The sequence below is a fragment of the Aquarana catesbeiana genome, linkage group LG02 (genome assembly GCF_042186555.1).
Source record: "Aquarana catesbeiana isolate 2022-GZ linkage group LG02, ASM4218655v1, whole genome shotgun sequence".
In the NCBI taxonomy this organism is placed as follows: Eukaryota; Metazoa; Chordata; class Amphibia; order Anura; family Ranidae; genus Aquarana; species Aquarana catesbeiana.
The window spans coordinates 117,605,449-117,622,798 of record NC_133325.1 but is presented as its reverse complement, the minus strand read 5'-3'; the positions used below and the strand labels follow the sequence as shown (position 1 = coordinate 117,622,798).

General features: G+C 38.3%; 1 protein-coding gene across 1 annotated transcript; it reads right to left on the bottom strand.

The window, feature by feature from the left end:
- Window positions 1–2,411: 2,411 nt before the first annotated feature.
- CDX2 (caudal type homeobox 2) lies at window positions 2,412–16,697 on the bottom strand. Its single transcript, XM_073613382.1, has 3 exons — window positions 16,104–16,697; window positions 8,634–8,782; window positions 2,412–3,241 (listed from the first exon to the last, which is right to left on the bottom strand). Exons 1-3 carry the CDS (start codon window positions 16,528–16,530, stop codon window positions 3,062–3,064), a joined length of 756 nt encoding a protein of 251 aa, XP_073469483.1. The 5' UTR covers window positions 16,531–16,697; the 3' UTR covers window positions 2,412–3,061.
- Between the last annotated feature and the right edge of the window lie 653 nt (window positions 16,698–17,350).

The following is a 17,350-nucleotide window of genomic DNA, read 5'->3' as shown; positions in this document are numbered from 1 at the left end:
TGGTGCGCACCCTACATAAAAAAAGGTCCAGAGATAGTATGAAGAGTAGAAGAGATAAGAGGCGTCCCTATCAGGTTCCATTTCTAATAGTGGATGGGTCATAGAAAATACCCCGACAGATGCTGAAGGGATGGAAAAAATAGCAGAAATCCACTTTAATAACTTGCACCCAGGCCAATATATTTTAAGACCGCAGACATAACTTCAGTCAGTTGACCGAGGCAAATGCCTTTTCGGCATCAGTGGATAAAAAAAAAAAAACCTTGGTAGAGGAAGCAGCATGGATAAAATTATGGACTTTGATCATATTATCTTGCGCTTCCTGAGCAGGAAGACAGTCTACCTGATCCGGATCTATCAGGCCAAGAAGTGCGAGAAGTCAGTTGGCTAAAATCCTAGTTAGAAGTTTGAGATCAATGTTCAAGAGGGAAATGGGCCAATAACTTGCACAGGAGGAGGGGTCTTTCCCCTCTTTAGCAATGACTGTTATGTGAGCTCTCAAACAGTCCCGGGAGCAATGGGAGAGTGAGGTTAGGGAATTTAGAGCTTTGATGAGATGTGATGCTAAATGAGGACGGGGGGGGGGGGGGGGTGAGGTTGTAATAGTGAATAGTGAAGCCATTAGGACCAATTAATTTGTTTTATCTGGGGTTCCCCAAGACCAGAAAATAATTTCAAAGATTCCTCTAGCGTAAAAAGATTGAAATGGCTGGCCTGTACTACACAGTTTACACCAGCCTTGCTAAACCATCTTGCCCCAAAGGAACCCTTAATATTCAGGTCTCAGGGAACATCTGCTAAAATTTATTCCATGTGGATTGGAGGGAAGAATGCACATTAGATAAGTAGTCAGTTAGAGGAATGCCTCCCTTACAGTGGTGCTCTGAATGCCCTCACATAAAGAGATCGTTTTTCTGCTGGTGGCTCTGCCAAGTGGCACTGGACCCAGAATTGTGAAGGCAACCATCAGATGGGGGGGGGCAATCAGTCACAGTCCAAAGAGTCCTTAGCAACCTCTGGAGGAAACCTAGGGTTCCACAGTATCCTGGTTGAGAATGCCTGGGCTACACACCAGTGGATGTCATGATACACATTGTAGCCCTCATGTCCATCCTATGCTACAGAATGTTTCTACAAACACCACCATAAATAACTTTAGGTCCAAGATCTTCTATAGTGGGGCAGCTGAGGTTGCACTTTCAACTTCGATTTGAGTTTGGGTACAACTGTATCATCTGCAAACCTCTGCTGTAAGGATTTGAAGTATAATCATCACACTTTTTTTTTATTTTATTAGACAAGAGGTCACCTAGTGTATGCTTAAGCTGGCCATAGATGGATCAAAATTCAGCCGGTTCAGCAAAGACAGGCCCACATCCAATCCAATTACCAAACAGGAATGTTGGAAAACTTTCTTTCGATCAGCGGCTGCAGCACTGGTTAGTGTATTCTGACAGCAGAGGAGTTCCCGCTGTCAGAATACAATAAAACAGTAGGAAGGATTTTTTTTAAAAAAAAAATATTGTTTTCACCTTTTTTCTATCCTTTTTTACATATCAGTGCTACCATTCTCCAGCCTTTTTCTGCCTCTTCCAGTTTTCCTGCATGTACCCCAACATCAGCTGCATGTCATTGCTCTGGACTGGATTACTGCTGAAAGTGACAATGATCAGTCACAGCTGCTTGTAGTCTCTGCAAGGTGGACAACTCAGGTCGGAGCCGCGGTACTAACTATGCAATGTTAGTACAGCGATCTCCCCTGCTGCTCTGTTCTGTTCTGACAGGGGGATGGCCCTCCCAACAGAACACTCTGGTCAATGCTCTCAGCCATTGGACTGCGTTGCACTGTGTTTGCGATCTGCTTTTGGCATGTCACTAAGTTAACTTTGACACCTGCTGCAGATCGCAACTGCAGTGTGTTTTGAACCGGAATGCAGGTTTATCGCACTGTGTTCTGATGTGAATTGTCCTTTAGTGGGAAAGCACAAAAACACCCCTGTGTAAGAGAATTTATCAAAAAGAAACAATAAACCTATTTATGGGGTCTAGAATATATAAAGCCCTTTCTAGGGTCTAGAAGAGAACATGAAAATTTTGAGGTTGATTTGTCAACGCAGTTGACACTCTTGAGTAAATTGAGTGAAGATTTGCCTTAACTATCCAATCATGTGAAAAGCAAATTCCTGTTTATTTATTTGTTCTGCACATAAATGAGTATTTAAAGTTAACACAGCTACAATTGTTTCAGTGAAGATATTTTACTCTTTTAGTAAATCATCCCCATTATTCATTGGTGAATTTCCAAATTGTTGCAGAATCACAAGTAGCATCATGCCTGGCCAGCACTTGTTCAACATCAAAAGCAGAAGGGGCTTAAGTTACTTCATTTTTAATTATTGCAGCAAGAGAAGTTTAAAGAAAAAATGGTTTATTTCCTCATCTCCCGTGAAAGTTCAAATAATTTAAAATACAAAACGCTGTCAAATTAAACTCAAGCTAATAATTAGCAGGGACATTGTACAAAACACAAAAACAACAAGTATCATTAAATCTCTGATCACAGCATTTGCGGTCACCCTCTACCCCAATAAGAAGTATCAGAAAAGTCAAAGTACCCCCTAGACTTTAAAACCAATTTCCCCATTCAGTGCTTGGAATTATGAGGTTGTAATGAGCTCCAACATTTACCTCTTTGAGTAAAATGAATGTAATGGTTAGTTCCTGAGAAGTGTCCATATCACGTAAAAAAAACAACAATGTTATTATTAAGTCTATAATTTGAAGCTGTTGTCCCAATCCTTTAAAGTCCGAGCGATTTATGTTCTTGACAAAGTCATTGACAAAGGTGGGCAGATATGGCTCTAAAGTACAGTCCACACATAAAAATGCCCATGTCTCCTTTAGTCTTCCACTGAGCTGCCAGCACACTCTGGCTCTTTCACAGCTCCACCTACATTTGGCCTGCTGGATGCCACACCATCTGGTGCCCATTACCAAGGTTCAATCCAGTCAGGAGAGGAAGAGCTTCTGTTTCACAGTCAGAACAAAGAAAGTGAAAGTTTCACTGAGTGACAGCATTTGTCATTGGACCCACACTGGTGCCAGACAGGGACATCATGTGACCCATAGAGGACGCTGGGCTCAGGGTATCCTGTCCATTTTGTCCAGTCTGAGTCTGCTGGATTCTTTTCTTGGTAATCTTTCGTTCTTTAGCTCTTCTGTTCTGGAACCAGATCTTCACCTGAAAGTAAACAATATGTCAGATACTTTGGTCACAACACCAACCTTTCTCCATATTTATACCTTTTTATTATGCTAGCCATATAATTAGCAATGGTACATCTTTACTGATCCCAAAAGTAATGACACATGATTTCTAACTCAACAAAATGACACATGATTGGCTATTCAAAGTGAATGTAGGTTATTTTTTACTAAAGCCAGCCATACACGGATTGAAATATGGCCGGTTCAACAAGAACTGGCTGAATTTCAATCCGTCTATGGGCAGGCTGGTTGTACTGAAGTCAATCCATCAATCAACTTCAGTACAACCAGCCTGTAGAGTTGTAGTCACCCGATTAATGCTGGCAGCAGTGATTGTTGTATTCTGCTGTTGGGGAGGGCTCCCATGCTCCCTGCCTGCAGAACACACCACAGTAGCACTGTGGGAGACATTCCAACATCATTGCATAATGTATGGCCGCCCTAACATTCACGTTGTTGAATGAATAGCCTCTGCTTCTAGTAAATCATCCCCACTAACTGCATGGAGTTTGCATAGTCTCACCATGTTTGCAAGGGTCACCTCTACAATGGTGCATTCAATACAATGGTGCATCTTTGTACAACCATGTTTTAGTGGCCAGGTCTGTTAATTCTTTTGCTCTCCTAAAGATAACCAAACCTGGGCTGTTCTGGCCTTTTTTTGGAAATGGTCTGACCACTGTAGAAAACACAGGCTAATGTTGCAGATGGCATATTGAAAAGATCTTTGTGATGTGTGCGCCTATGTCAGCCTTGGTCTACCAAGGTTCCATGCAAAACTAGGAATTCTCCAGAGTTCTTAAAAAAAGTTCATGGACCTTATACTGCATTTCCTGCATGGACAACAGCCCATTCAAATGAATGCGCTCCTGTGCCCGCACAAACACGGCCGCAAGGAAACTGACATAGTGTAAAACCTAGCCTTAATATTTTGGGACAATAAAATTTAAGTGTTAGGCTAGGAACTCTGCATTTATTTTAAGCCAGGCTAAAGGTTAAAAGCTAGGATTATTTTAAAAGTTAATGGTTAATTTTATAGGCATAAGTTAAGGGTTAAATTAAAGTGCTAGGAGAAATACCTGTATAAAGCAATGACAGGATGACTGATGCCACAGCTTTCCAACGCTGTTTGCATGTATCTGCACATCCAGAGGTCACCTGCGGTTAGGACAGATGATTGGTCCTGGACGCAATGGGGGTTATTTACTAAAACTGGAGCTAACAAAATGTGGCACAGCTCTGCATAGAAACCATTCAACTTTCAGGATTTATTAACAAAGCTTAACTGAACAACCTTAATGCATTTGTTAACTTAAAAAAAAAAGTGATCCTGCTCCTTTAAAGCATGTTCTACAGCACAGTGTTTGTGCTGTAAAAATTTAGCCCCCTGTAACACCTAAAAAACCTGGCTGATCCTGCCAGTTTCTACCCTCCCCTTTGTAAACTGACCATGGTGTCTCATGGCTGCTGAGTCCTGAGACCATGGTCAGTTTACGTTCCTCTGTCATCCGCTCTCTCCTCTGTTCTCCTCTGTGCTCCTGTGTCCTCCTCCCTTCTCCCCTCCCTGCTTGTCAGCTCTGTGTCCCTGCCCCCCCCCCACCCCCTCCTGCTACTCAAATTACAGTTCCTTTTTTGCATTATCTGCTCTGTTTACTTATGTAAGGAGCTCCAGTGTCTGTGCTTTGTAAAAATAAGCAGCTATATACCTGATTTGCGAGCGCTGATCGGCGCTCACGTGATCCGCCGTCTCCCTCTCCTCTCTCGCATGATAGCTGCAGTGGGTGGGGCTGCCTCTTTCCTCCTCTCCTCCTCCCCTCCTAACTGACGTCAGTGGGGATCCTCGGCCCCGCCCGCTGCAGTTTTCAGGCCGAGAGAGGAGATAGACGGCAGGTCATGTGAGCGCCGAACAGCGCTCGCAAATCAGGTATATAGCTGCTTATTTTTTACAAAGCACAGACACAGGAGCACCTTACATAAGTAAACAGAGTGGATGGTGAAAAGTGTATATAGTGGCTTAACAACCACTTTAAGTAAAAACTGATTGGTTACTATGCACAGCTGCACCAGATTCTTAGTGCTCCAGTTTTAGTAAATCCCCCCCAATATGTTGCAAGTGTAAATTAACAGTGTCTGGTTGTGTGGAGGGATTTCCCAGAGTTCCCCTAGCTGAATTATTTGACGGTCTTGGCTCCCAGGTGACCCACTCATGCTCAAATGATCATGGAGACCACCGAATGATTCAGCCAAGAGAATGTCAGGAGAAACTCTCCACACAAACAAGCACCGGTATTAAAGTGGTTCTAAAGGCAGAAGGTTTTTTACCTTTATGCATTCTATGCATTAAGATAAAAAAACCTTCTGTGTGCAGCAGCCCCCAGCCCCCCTAATACTTACCTGAGCTCCATCGCGATCCAGAAATATGCTCTCCGGGGACTCTACCTCCTCATTGGCTGAGACAGCAGCCAGTGCTATTGGCTCCTGCTGATGTCAATCACAGCCAGTGAGCCAATGAGGAGAGAGAGGGGGAGAATGGACCCACAGTGTAGCAGCTTGAGAGCAAGCTTGCTTGGGTGCTTCCAGGGCAAGTTGCTTGCTCTGGGGACACTCGGCAGGAGGCAGGGGCCAGGAGCGCTAGCGGGGGACCTGAAAAGAGGAGGATCGGGGCTGCTCTGTGCAAAACCACTGCACAGAGCAGGTAAGTATGACATGTTTGTTATTTAGATAAAAAAAGGCAAGCCTTTAATATCACTTTAGCCTATTCACACCTGTCCAGTTTGATTCAGAAAAAACTCTTGCATTTGTTTATAGGAAAGTGCATGTCAAGTAGAAATCCTGTTATTTCCTATGTGGCTGGTTCATATCTGTGCCCTGCAGTTTGGTGTAAATAAGGGAGCCCATACATTAGTCTTTTTTTTTTTTTCTGCTCCTGGTGGGGATGGCTTCACACACACACATTCTTTTTTTTTCTGGCACATGATTGGATGATTAAAGTGAACACAACTTTAGCTTCTTTTCAAAGCTAAACATTCTCTTGGCTAAGTGAACAGTCTCTACTTCCTTAATTTCACTCCATAGACAAACTTGAGACCTAGCATGAGTTAGTGATCCTGAAACACAACTTCAGACTGTTCACATAATACACTTGGTGCTAGTTAATACTGCAATCAAATAGTTTGTTGTACAGGAAATGATAATGCATATTATTATATAAAATAATTGGATTATAATTATTAATTATAAAACAGACATGTAAAAAGCTTGACATAATGGGGTTGATTTACTAAAACTGAAGACTGCAAAATCTCATGAACCTCTGCATAGAAACCAATCAGCTTCCAGGTTTTTTGTTGTCAAAGCTTAATTGAACAAGCTGAAGTTAGAAGCTGATTGGCTACCATGCACAGCAGCACCAGATTTTCCACTCTTCAGTTTTAAAGTGGGAGTCCCGCGACCAATCTTTTTTTTTTATTTTTAGGTCATTGAGACACTTTGCTAATCCCAAAATAATACTCACAGTTTGGGTGTAATATTTCCGCCTCTGTCTGTTTTCGTACTGAAGAATAACTTTAAAAATGTAATGCTGGCTGTTTCCATCTTGCTTGTGGGCATGTGAAGCCCACAAGCATTGATTTCCTGGATGCGGTGAATGCTGTTCATTCACAGCTTGTTCACAAGCATGATCATTGTTCCCGCACTGAATCTTGGGAAGCCTGACACTAAGCTCCCAGGAGACAGTGCGGCACCAGGGAAAGGCAATAAACACGCCTACTCCCATGGGAGGAGAGACAGGAAGTGCCACAATAAAGTACAATATAAAGGTAATTACAGCGATAAAAAAAAATTCCGTGTGGCATTTGAACATCTATGCAATTAACTGAAGGGGGTAAGATTAAGTTAAAAATTTGAGTGGAACCCCACTTCAATAAGTCAACCCCACTAGAAAATCTGCCACTATTTTTTTGTGCAAAGTGCACTTGAAATTGCACTGAAAGTGCACTTGGAAGTGCAGGCGCTGTAAATCTGAGAGGTAGATCTGAAATGAGGGGAAGCTCTGCTGATTTTATTATCCAATCATGTGCAAGCTAATATGCTATTTTTTATTTTCCTTGCATGTCCCCCTCGGATTTACAGTGACTGCACTTCAAAGTGCACTTTCAGTGCAATTTCAAGTGCACTTTGCACTTGTAGTTTGCACTTGTAGTGCAAAGTGGATTTGCCTTTAGTAAATAACCCCCATTGCTAGCACCATCTGCAAAAGATCCCTTGTACAAGTGGTATTCATGTGAACAAACATCACATTCAAACCACTATTTTCTCCAGTCTGCTATCATATGTCCATGGGCAATGGTGGGCCAGGGGACAGTATATAGGTGAGAACCAGAAGCTGAGGATGTTGGTTCAAAATGTAGTGGTTTAAGCAAATACACAACTTCTAGTAAGCCATCTTAATGCTGTTAACTAAAAGCTGAGTGTTGCAAAGCCCACAAGTATCCTGAGGCACACTAATGCCACCATTGCACAGCTACCAGTCTGGGACTTTCCATATTCATATATGTGGCCCTGTCTGTCAATTGTTGTTCTGCCCTCCCAATGAGTATCTGTTGCATGCTCTGTTACAAAGCACTGCACAGAATGCTGGCAAAAATAACAACTTTTACATAACAATAAAATAATAATAATTAAAAAAAGAAAATAACAATAATTATTGTGGCAATTCAGACCCATCACAGAGGTAAAACTGCAATCCAAATTACTCAGAAAGGCAACATCAGTATTATAAAGCAGTGCATGCTCTTTTCTCCACTTACAGCTAGAAGGGTTTCAATTAATTAAAAGCTTGTGGGATTTTTATTTGTTCTTTTTATTGTTTTTTTAATTGAAAATATATATATGTATGCATTTGATTCTAACAGTATAGAAACTGAAAATATTGTCTTTTATATTTTTATTTTATTTTCCATCATCCTAGTTGGTTTCTGGTAACCGATGCAGTACAGAAACCTTTGCTGCAATACTTGTGTCTAGCAAATGATTCAGGTTCCTGTAAGTTATATGTATACTTTGCAAAAGTTTCAACAAAATGACTTCAGATGTAACTTGTAAGTACTAATTGGATTCTTTGAATATATTTTTATTTGGGGAGGTTCTGCGGCAGCCCATGAGGTCACGTTTCACAAAATGAGTGTATTTTAGGTCTTTTTCATGGTGTGCTGGTATGCAGAACTGCTACAATCCCATACACGACCCCCTTGATTAATGTGGACTGATGTCACCTTTCCATGAGAGAAGGTCATGGTTAATGGCTGTGGCTGCAGAGCCCCTTATCAGGTGCATTAAGACCACATTCATTTCCCTCATTGTCATACCTGTCGTTCAGAGAGTCCCAGATTGGCCGCCAGCTCCGATTTCCTCCTGATGGTGATGTACCTACTGTAGTGGAACTCCTTCTCCAGCTCCAACCGCTGGTGGTCCGTGTAGACCACCCGATACTTGTCCTTTGTCCGGGTTTTCCCTCCTGTACAAGAGCACAACATTAATTGTTGACTGACACATGGGCCACAACCCCTGCCAACATAATTGGACCACCAACAAGGCATATTGATGACCCCTGTCTCAATCCTGCAATGCCCCAATAAATATTCCACTGTTACCAAAAGAGCAATTTTCATTCTAACCTACCTCCAATAATATACCCAAACAGGAATTCTAAATTCCCTCATTGAGTATTCGAAATTAACACAGTCTTGAAACAGATTATGATAAATATATAATTATTATAATAAAAAAATGACCATTTTTAACGAAAACGCTAAAAATAATCCTCAGAATCTGATTGGGTTTAGAGTGAAAATATTATCGCAATCAAAAGGGAAATTGCTTATTATTAAATGAATTTTCAAATTCTACAAAATCTGACTGGGTGTGTGTAAAACGAACCCAGAGACTGACAAAACAAAAACGATGGTTTAAAAATAGAAATAATTATTAATAAGATATATATATATATATATATATATATATATATATATATATATATATATATATATATATATAGATTTACAAACCCCATAATCCGATTGGGTATCTGAAATGAACACAGGCTAGGTATAAAAATAAGGTAGTGAATTATTATCAAGGGATCTTGCTAAATATTACTAAGGAAATTAAAATATATATATGCTGGATACTCAAAGTGGACTAACTAATGTTAAATTCTTCTTGCATATATTTTATACTGATTTATTTTATATTTACATTATTATTATTATACAGGATTTATATAGCGCCAACAGTTTGCGCAGCACTTTTTACAGGGCAGACAGTAAAAATACAATTCAATACAGGAGGAATCAGAGGATGAATAAAAGCATAAGAATGAATAATATTAATAATCTCTTCAGAGAAGCCTATCCTGCCTCCACCTAACTGTATTTTTATTTTGTCCATTAGCTCCCCCCCCCCCCCCAGTTATTAACTTTTGTATCACTTGACCCTCCGTTTTAGATTGTAAGCTCTAGCGAGCAGGGCCCTCTGATTCCTCTTGTATTGCAACTGTACTGTCTGCCCTCATGTTGTAAAGTGCTGCACAAACTGTTGGCGCTATACACATCCTGTATAGTAATAATAACAACAACAATAATAATAAAAATAATGTTGTATACAGCATTCGTGTATTGTGAATTGCATTAAAATTAAAATACAAAATGTAAAAAGATTTACTATTGTCTAATTAATAATACAACTAATGACGAAGCAATGAAATAGTATTAGTAACTGTTGTTATGATGATGATGAAGATGATTATTTTTTTTATTACTTAAGAAGAAGAAAAAAATAAGAAGTTATTAGTTTTTATTTCTAGTATTATTTTGTTGAGCTATTTGATAATAACAACAACAACAACAATAATAGTAATAATAATAATAATAATAATAATAATAATACATATAGTTATATAACGTATGTGTTTCCAATTCTGAGTGGTGAATGAATGTTTGCTGTGATTATGGGGTATGGTAGGCCCAGGGACTCCACTTGCCCAGCCCCAGCAGCACGTGGCTGCAGCAGGCAGTGCCCCCCGACACTTCACCTTCTATTAATGTAGTGTTCAATTGACTTCACATTATTTATGTGAAATGCAGCAATTGCTCGCTTGCAGTTTCTATTTAAAGAAAAGTGCAATCGACAAAGCCATATAAACGACACCCATATTCCAACTAATCATCGTTAATATGATGGGTGCTGTAAAAGGAACAATTAGCACCCAGGACATCTGAAAACCACAATTTACAGCATCGCTCAGGCATGCTGATAAATGGGATTGTACCTGCATGGCAGACCCTTCTTTTTACCCAGAATGCAACAGGACACTACAATTACTTTACACTGATCGCAGAGATTTGAAATAGATTTTCCTACATGCAGATCCAAGGTTGCCTCCTCACCCAAATTGATATTTTGAGGCTTATTTACTAAAATGGCTGAAAATGTTCACAGTGGATGTATCCAATCATGTGAAAAGAAACTGTTTACTTTGCTTTTTTTTTTTTTTTTTTTTTTTATCTGCGCTTAGAAATCAAAATGAATAATTACACAATGTATCGCTTAGCCTTTAAAATTCTTAGTAAATCAGACATTTTAACTCCATGCACACTGGCTTAAAATCGCTGCTTCAAGGAGTTACGTTCTTCCTGTAGAAGCAGCTCAGTGTGTCCATACAATACACATTAGGACGATTACATAGTGGGTCCTCTTGGAGAATGCTCCATAGATAAATATCTATTGCACAGCACATAACAATGTATCTTTTTATTGTTACACATTTTGTTGAGACATTTGTATACTGTGTATATTTCGCTTATTCATTATTATTTGATCAGGTTGTATGCAATCTATTGGTTAATGTTTCTGAAGTATTCATTTATAGTTGATATACTATAATATAATCCAAGTTATTAATTGCTTGTGAGCAACTGTTTATATTTTGTCATTTATGTACTTAAGAGTCTTTTATCTTTTATTACTTTAATAGCTGATGGTGGTGACGGTGTTTTAGCTATGTAACAGTCTTGTAAAGTAAATGGAACATTTGTTTATCTAGTTGCATCATGCATTATTTTGTTAATAAATCAATTAGTCTTTTTAATTATGGGTTGTTTAGTGTGTGTATTGATATTTACGAATGCACTATTGTATATATGTATTAGTATTTTTAATTATGCGTTGTTTAATTTATGTATTTATATTTAGCAATGCACTGTTGTAAATAGTTATAAGTCTTTTTAAGTATGTGTTTTTTATTGAATATATTGCTATTTACTAATATTGTATATATGTATTTGTCTATGTAATTATGTGTTGTTTATTGAATGTAATCATAAGTAATGCACTATTGTATATATGTATAGTTTATGTTTTGTTTATTGCATGCATTCATATTTAGTAATGCACGATTGTATATATGTATTAGTCCTTGTAATTATGTGTTGTTTATTGGATATAATCATATTTAGTAATGCACTATTGTATATATTTATAGTCTATGTTTTGTTTATTGCATGTATTCATATTTAGTAATGCACGATTGTATATATGTATTCGTCTTTGGAATTCTGTGTTGTTTATTGTATGTATTCATATTTAGTAATGCGCTATTTTGTATATATGTATTACTCTTTTTAATTATGAGTTGTTTATTGTATGTATTCATATTTACTAATGCACTTTTGTATATATGTATTAGTCTTTGTAATTATGTGTTGTTAATTGTATGTATTGATATTTAGAAATACATTATTAATTAATGAGCGTTTTGTAAATATTGGCAGTTGCTTTTAGTTTTTTTGGGGATTGTGCTATTTAATTGTCTTATGTGTGTTGTAATAAGGCCAGCTCTTTGTTGTTATGTTCAGCTGTATGGAAATACAAGTCACCCCAAAGCTATGTGTAGCTGTGTCAGGTCTGTATGGCTTGTTGTGCTGTTTTTTGCCCTGTTTCAGTCATGTCAGCTATGTGGTGCTATCAGGAACTTCTAGTACCCGGCTTATCTGATCTAGAAGGTGTTTAATGCCTGCTAGGCTCTCTCTGATCAGGTATATCTTAACAAAGCTTTACAAAGGCCCCCTGTGCAGAGACAAGCAGGATCAGAGGGAACTGGGCAGGGCTAATGAATGGAGGACACAACCTCAGACAATGGATTACAAGCAAAGCTTATCAAAGAGGAGCCTTTAGAATAGACATTCTGTTTGAATTACCTCCAATGTCGGTCTCAGCTTTCATCCCCTGGCTATTCACATTTACATAAGCAGCGATTTCTCAGGCACAAGTTTGAATAACCTCCCAACATATTCAAATGGTATGGTATGGAAAAATGATAGTGAAATATAGCTGATTTTCTTGGTTCAATAATGCTCCTCTGTCTCATACCCCCCCTAAGGGAAACTGTCCCAGCTTTCAGTAATCATATTAAAATACTGTTACAACCTGCGGAGATCTAACTGTGACGTCACGACCAGTAGATATGATACTTTACTGAATGTAAACTGAAATACAGAAGAGATGATAACTAAAGAAAGCTCACTATGGTAATGTAAAGATGTGTTCACAGTTTGTGCCAGGCAAAACCATGTGCTTTTCCCAAATTCCCTGCACTGAGCTTTGAATTGTTACAATTTTCTACTCCTTTACTAAAGTAGTCTGAGGCCAGAGATATGAGTACAGTTATAATATTGAAATCTATACTATAAACATGTAGTGTTGGGTTTAAATTTAAAAAAATTAAGGCAGTATTTTGCATTCAGTTTAATTTTTTTTTCAGATGAAGGCATTTTTAATCAAATGACAACTTACATTATCAAAATGTATATTTCTGTTTGAAGAAAAGTCCTAAACTACTAATAAAAAAATATAGATGTGAAGAGTGTTCTATACAATGTACAACTTTCTCTCTACAGTCCATATTACATAATTAGATGAATATTGTCTGAAAGATCTATATATATATATATATATATATATATATATATATGAGAAAGAGAGATCTTGTTATATATATATATATATATATATATATATATATATATATATATATATATATACATAGTTACATAGTAGGTGAGGTTGAAAAAAGACACAAATCCATTAAGTTCAACCTATGTGTGTGATTATGTCAGTATTGCATTGTATATCCCTGTAAGCTGTGGTCGTCCAGGTACTTATCTAATAGTTTTTTGAAATTATCAATGCTCCCAGCTGAAACCTACCACTCTCACAGTAAAGAGCAGTTTAAGGTTAATCCGCTTTTCTTCTAATTTTAGTGAATTAGATACACTATAAAATATATATATACACACACTGTACATTATATATATATATATATATATATATATATATATATATATATATATATATATATATATATATATATATATATATATATATGTTTATATTTATAGTCCACATTACATAATTGATTGATATATATAGATACATAAATATAAATATTGGAGGTCTGAATATATATTTTGACCTTCCTAATATTTGCTTACTGGAATTGGTTGGATCTATTAAGAGCAAGAAGATCACAGCAATTATGCCCCATACATGTATACATACATATATATATAATTATATATATATATATTTCCAGAATTATATATACCAAAACACACACACACATATAAATGTATATATATATATATCTATATATATATAGATATATATATATAGATATATATAGATATAGATATATATCTATATATATATATCTATATATATATAGATATATATATATATAGATATCTATATAGATATATATAGATATATCTATATATATCTATATAGATATATATATAGATATATATAGATATATATATAGATATATATATCTATATATATCTATATAGATATATATATCTATATATATATCTATAGATATAGATCTATATCTAGATAGATAGATAGATAGATAGATAGATAGATATAGATATAGCTATATCTATAGATATCTATCTATATATATGTGTGTGTGTGTGTGTGTGTGTGTGTGTGTGTGTAATAGAGATATAGTATATATTATACTTCTTTCGGCAATTCTGTAAATGTGTGGTATATATAACATTATACATAGTTTAAATTGCCGTGATCACGTTGCTCTTAGCAGGTCTAATCAATCCCCATAGATAGGCACATATTGGGAAGGCCAATTGATACATAGCCTGCGCCACAAATCTTTATTTACTGCCATGTTGTCTGTCCTTTTCCGGTCACCAGGAAAGACAATGGGATGCAAGGTGTATATCAAAGCTATGCACACATGACAGATGGGTCCCTGGGGAATTTCAGCCTGTCCACTCTTGTCTGCAATCAGCCTGCAGCTCCAAGGGGGCATTACCATGACAAGGAAAAGGGCGCCTGACTTTGTCGCCTCTTCAGAGGACATCAGAAAAGAAAAGTTTACACCGTGCCCTCAACTTTCCCTTCACCGCCCCTCACACTCCATCACCTCCCCACCCTCACCATCAAACGAGACTTCTTATCGCAGCTGGGACAATGCTGAACACATTGTGGCGCATGCATTGTGGCGCACGTTGCATACATTTTTAATGTTATTAAAATTCTATATGCCCTAGAATAGACCCTACTTGTCCATTGAAAAGGTAACCATGTCACTGTTTACTGGATTGTCTTGCACATCTCTATACTTTGTTCCTTTCGGTTAATGCAATCAATGCTCTTATCGCCCCGACAGGTATCTCAATTTGTTCAGAATACAATCCACCTATTTATGTCATAGGCGGGCTGATAAGATCACAGAGGTTCGCACTGCCCGGGGTAATTATACCTACATCAGAAATATGGACTTTAGCCTTTCTAATGTGAGAGGCACCACACCAATCCCCATTTCCAGAGCTGTCGGGATTGCGCAAATAATAGCTTGTCACATTGGAGGGATCCTGGTGTATGGGGAGAGGATAGAAGGGGAGGAATATAACTGATCGGGGGGTTATGGCCAACCACACCATACATGCCTCTCTGTACATCTCCTATATCATCAGCAATCACTAGAGCATGCCTGGCAGAGCCTGAGAGCCGAATCTCCCGGGCTCAGCTTTATTGGCTTACATCAGCTTAATGAGTCAGAAACTAATGTCAATGGTGGGAGCCAAGATTCATGACATTCTAATTGGTTATACAAATCTTTAAGTGCCTTATAAGCGCAGAACAAGCGATTTCTCAAGTGTTTTACAGATCTGCAAAGACTGCTGAGCTGGAAAACTCAACATGATATGATCCATCCATCTACTGCATGAGGGATCTCATGACTGCAAAACCAAATCACACATCTATCTATCTATCTATCTATCTATCTATCTATCTATCTATCTATCTATCTATCTATCTATCTATCTATCTATCTATCTATCTATCTATCTATCTATCTATCTATCTATCGATTCGTCTATCTATCCATCCTATCCTCTATGTATCTCTCTATCCTTATATTAATATATCTTTCAATACAGCATCTATCTATCTATCTATCTATCTATCTATCTATCTATCTATCTATCTATCTATCTATCTATCTATCTATCTATCTATTCAGTATATATATATATATATATATATATATATATATATATATATATATATATATATATATACAGATTACATAAAAGTAAAATATTTTTTAAAAAATATCAATACAATAGAACACCGTTATGATTTGCATTGTATCGTCCCGGTAAATGGAGAAATAAATGAATACACCTATATTACATTGATTTCTAGAATGTATATATGAGTTTTATAGGGAGATAAGATTTGTGCCTCACCTAAGTTTCCATTTGTGCCCGGCTTCCTCATCCACTCATAGTGATGCCTCCTGTGGCCCTCTGGCACCCCTGGAGAGACTGGAGGCTGATGCCCAGCCTGCAACACCCCAACACAGGGTGGCCCTTGGCTCTGTCCAGTTGGGTAGTCAGGCACAGGACTGTAGCCCAGGCTGCCCCCTGGTGAAGGGTTGATGGGAGTATGTCCAGATGAGTAGGCAGGGTGGCACCAGTCTTCCCTGGGGGGCCCATAGGGTGTGATCCAGGGTGAGGATCCAGAAGAAGGTGCTGCAGTCTCTAAGCTCAGTCCAGGGTATCCCCCATAGTCAGGGTATTGGGGGGCAGCGGGGTAGTTCTGGAGCCCAGGGTGTCCTCTCATAGATCCAGGGTACATGCCAACGTCCTTATCTCGGAGGTAACTGACATACATGGTGGCAGCCGGTTGCCAGCTAGCTGCATACTGCACTCATGCCCTCTGCACTGAGCTCCTTTCCGGCTCTGCTCCTAGACTGCTCCGACTTAGACACTCCTAGACATGTCACTCCATTGGCCGCCACTCACTGTGTACAAGGCTCTATTAGTAAGAGCACACCAATGGCAGGTGACGTCAGCGCCCCATGGAGCCCCCCTTGTCACCATTTGCATGTGAAGGGAGATAAGGAGAGGGCAGCGACCTGATCACACAGAATACTCCAGTCTTTATTGTTTAAGAGCTTCCTCCTTCCATGACAAACCTCTGCACTTTACCCTCCAATCACGGGTTCACAGAGCTCAACCAGTCCACACACCTAGTGTTGCCCCCCCCCCCAAAAAAAAACCCAAAAACAGTACCAGGGGCCCAAGGAGGAGCACTACAGAGCCCAGCAGCCCAGCCTGGCATGTACCCCACTATGGGCATAGAATATATGGTTTATGTATTTATAAAGGGGACTGCAAAGCCTCATTACAGCAGATTGACATTACTGCACATTACACCAGGCAATAGCTACATCCCCATTTATAACTACAATCCATGGAGTGATATCTAGTGAATATATTTTTATTCATTTATACTTATATAGCGCCATCAATTTACCCAGCGCTTTGTACATTCACATCAGTCCCTGCTATCAAAGAGCTTACAATCTAAGGTCCCTAACTCACATTCATTCATACACATACTAAGGACAATTTACATAGGAGCCAAATAAACTACCAGCATGTATATGGAGTGTGGGAGGAAATCAGAGTACTTGGATGAAACCCACACA

Excerpts from the sequence above, each read along its gene's own strand:
- CDX2 (XM_073613382.1), bottom strand. The coding sequence starts at position 16,530 with ATGTATGTCAGTTACCTCCGAGATAAGGACGTTGGCATGTACCCTGGA. Across the intron at positions 8,783-16,103 it reads GGGCACAAATGGAAACTTAG|GAGGGAAAACCCGGACAAAG; the intron begins GTGAGGCACAAA and ends GCTCTTGTACAG. Across the intron at positions 3,242-8,633 it reads TGGGACTCTCTGAACGACAG|GTGAAGATCTGGTTCCAGAA; the intron begins GTATGACAATGA and ends GTTTACTTTCAG.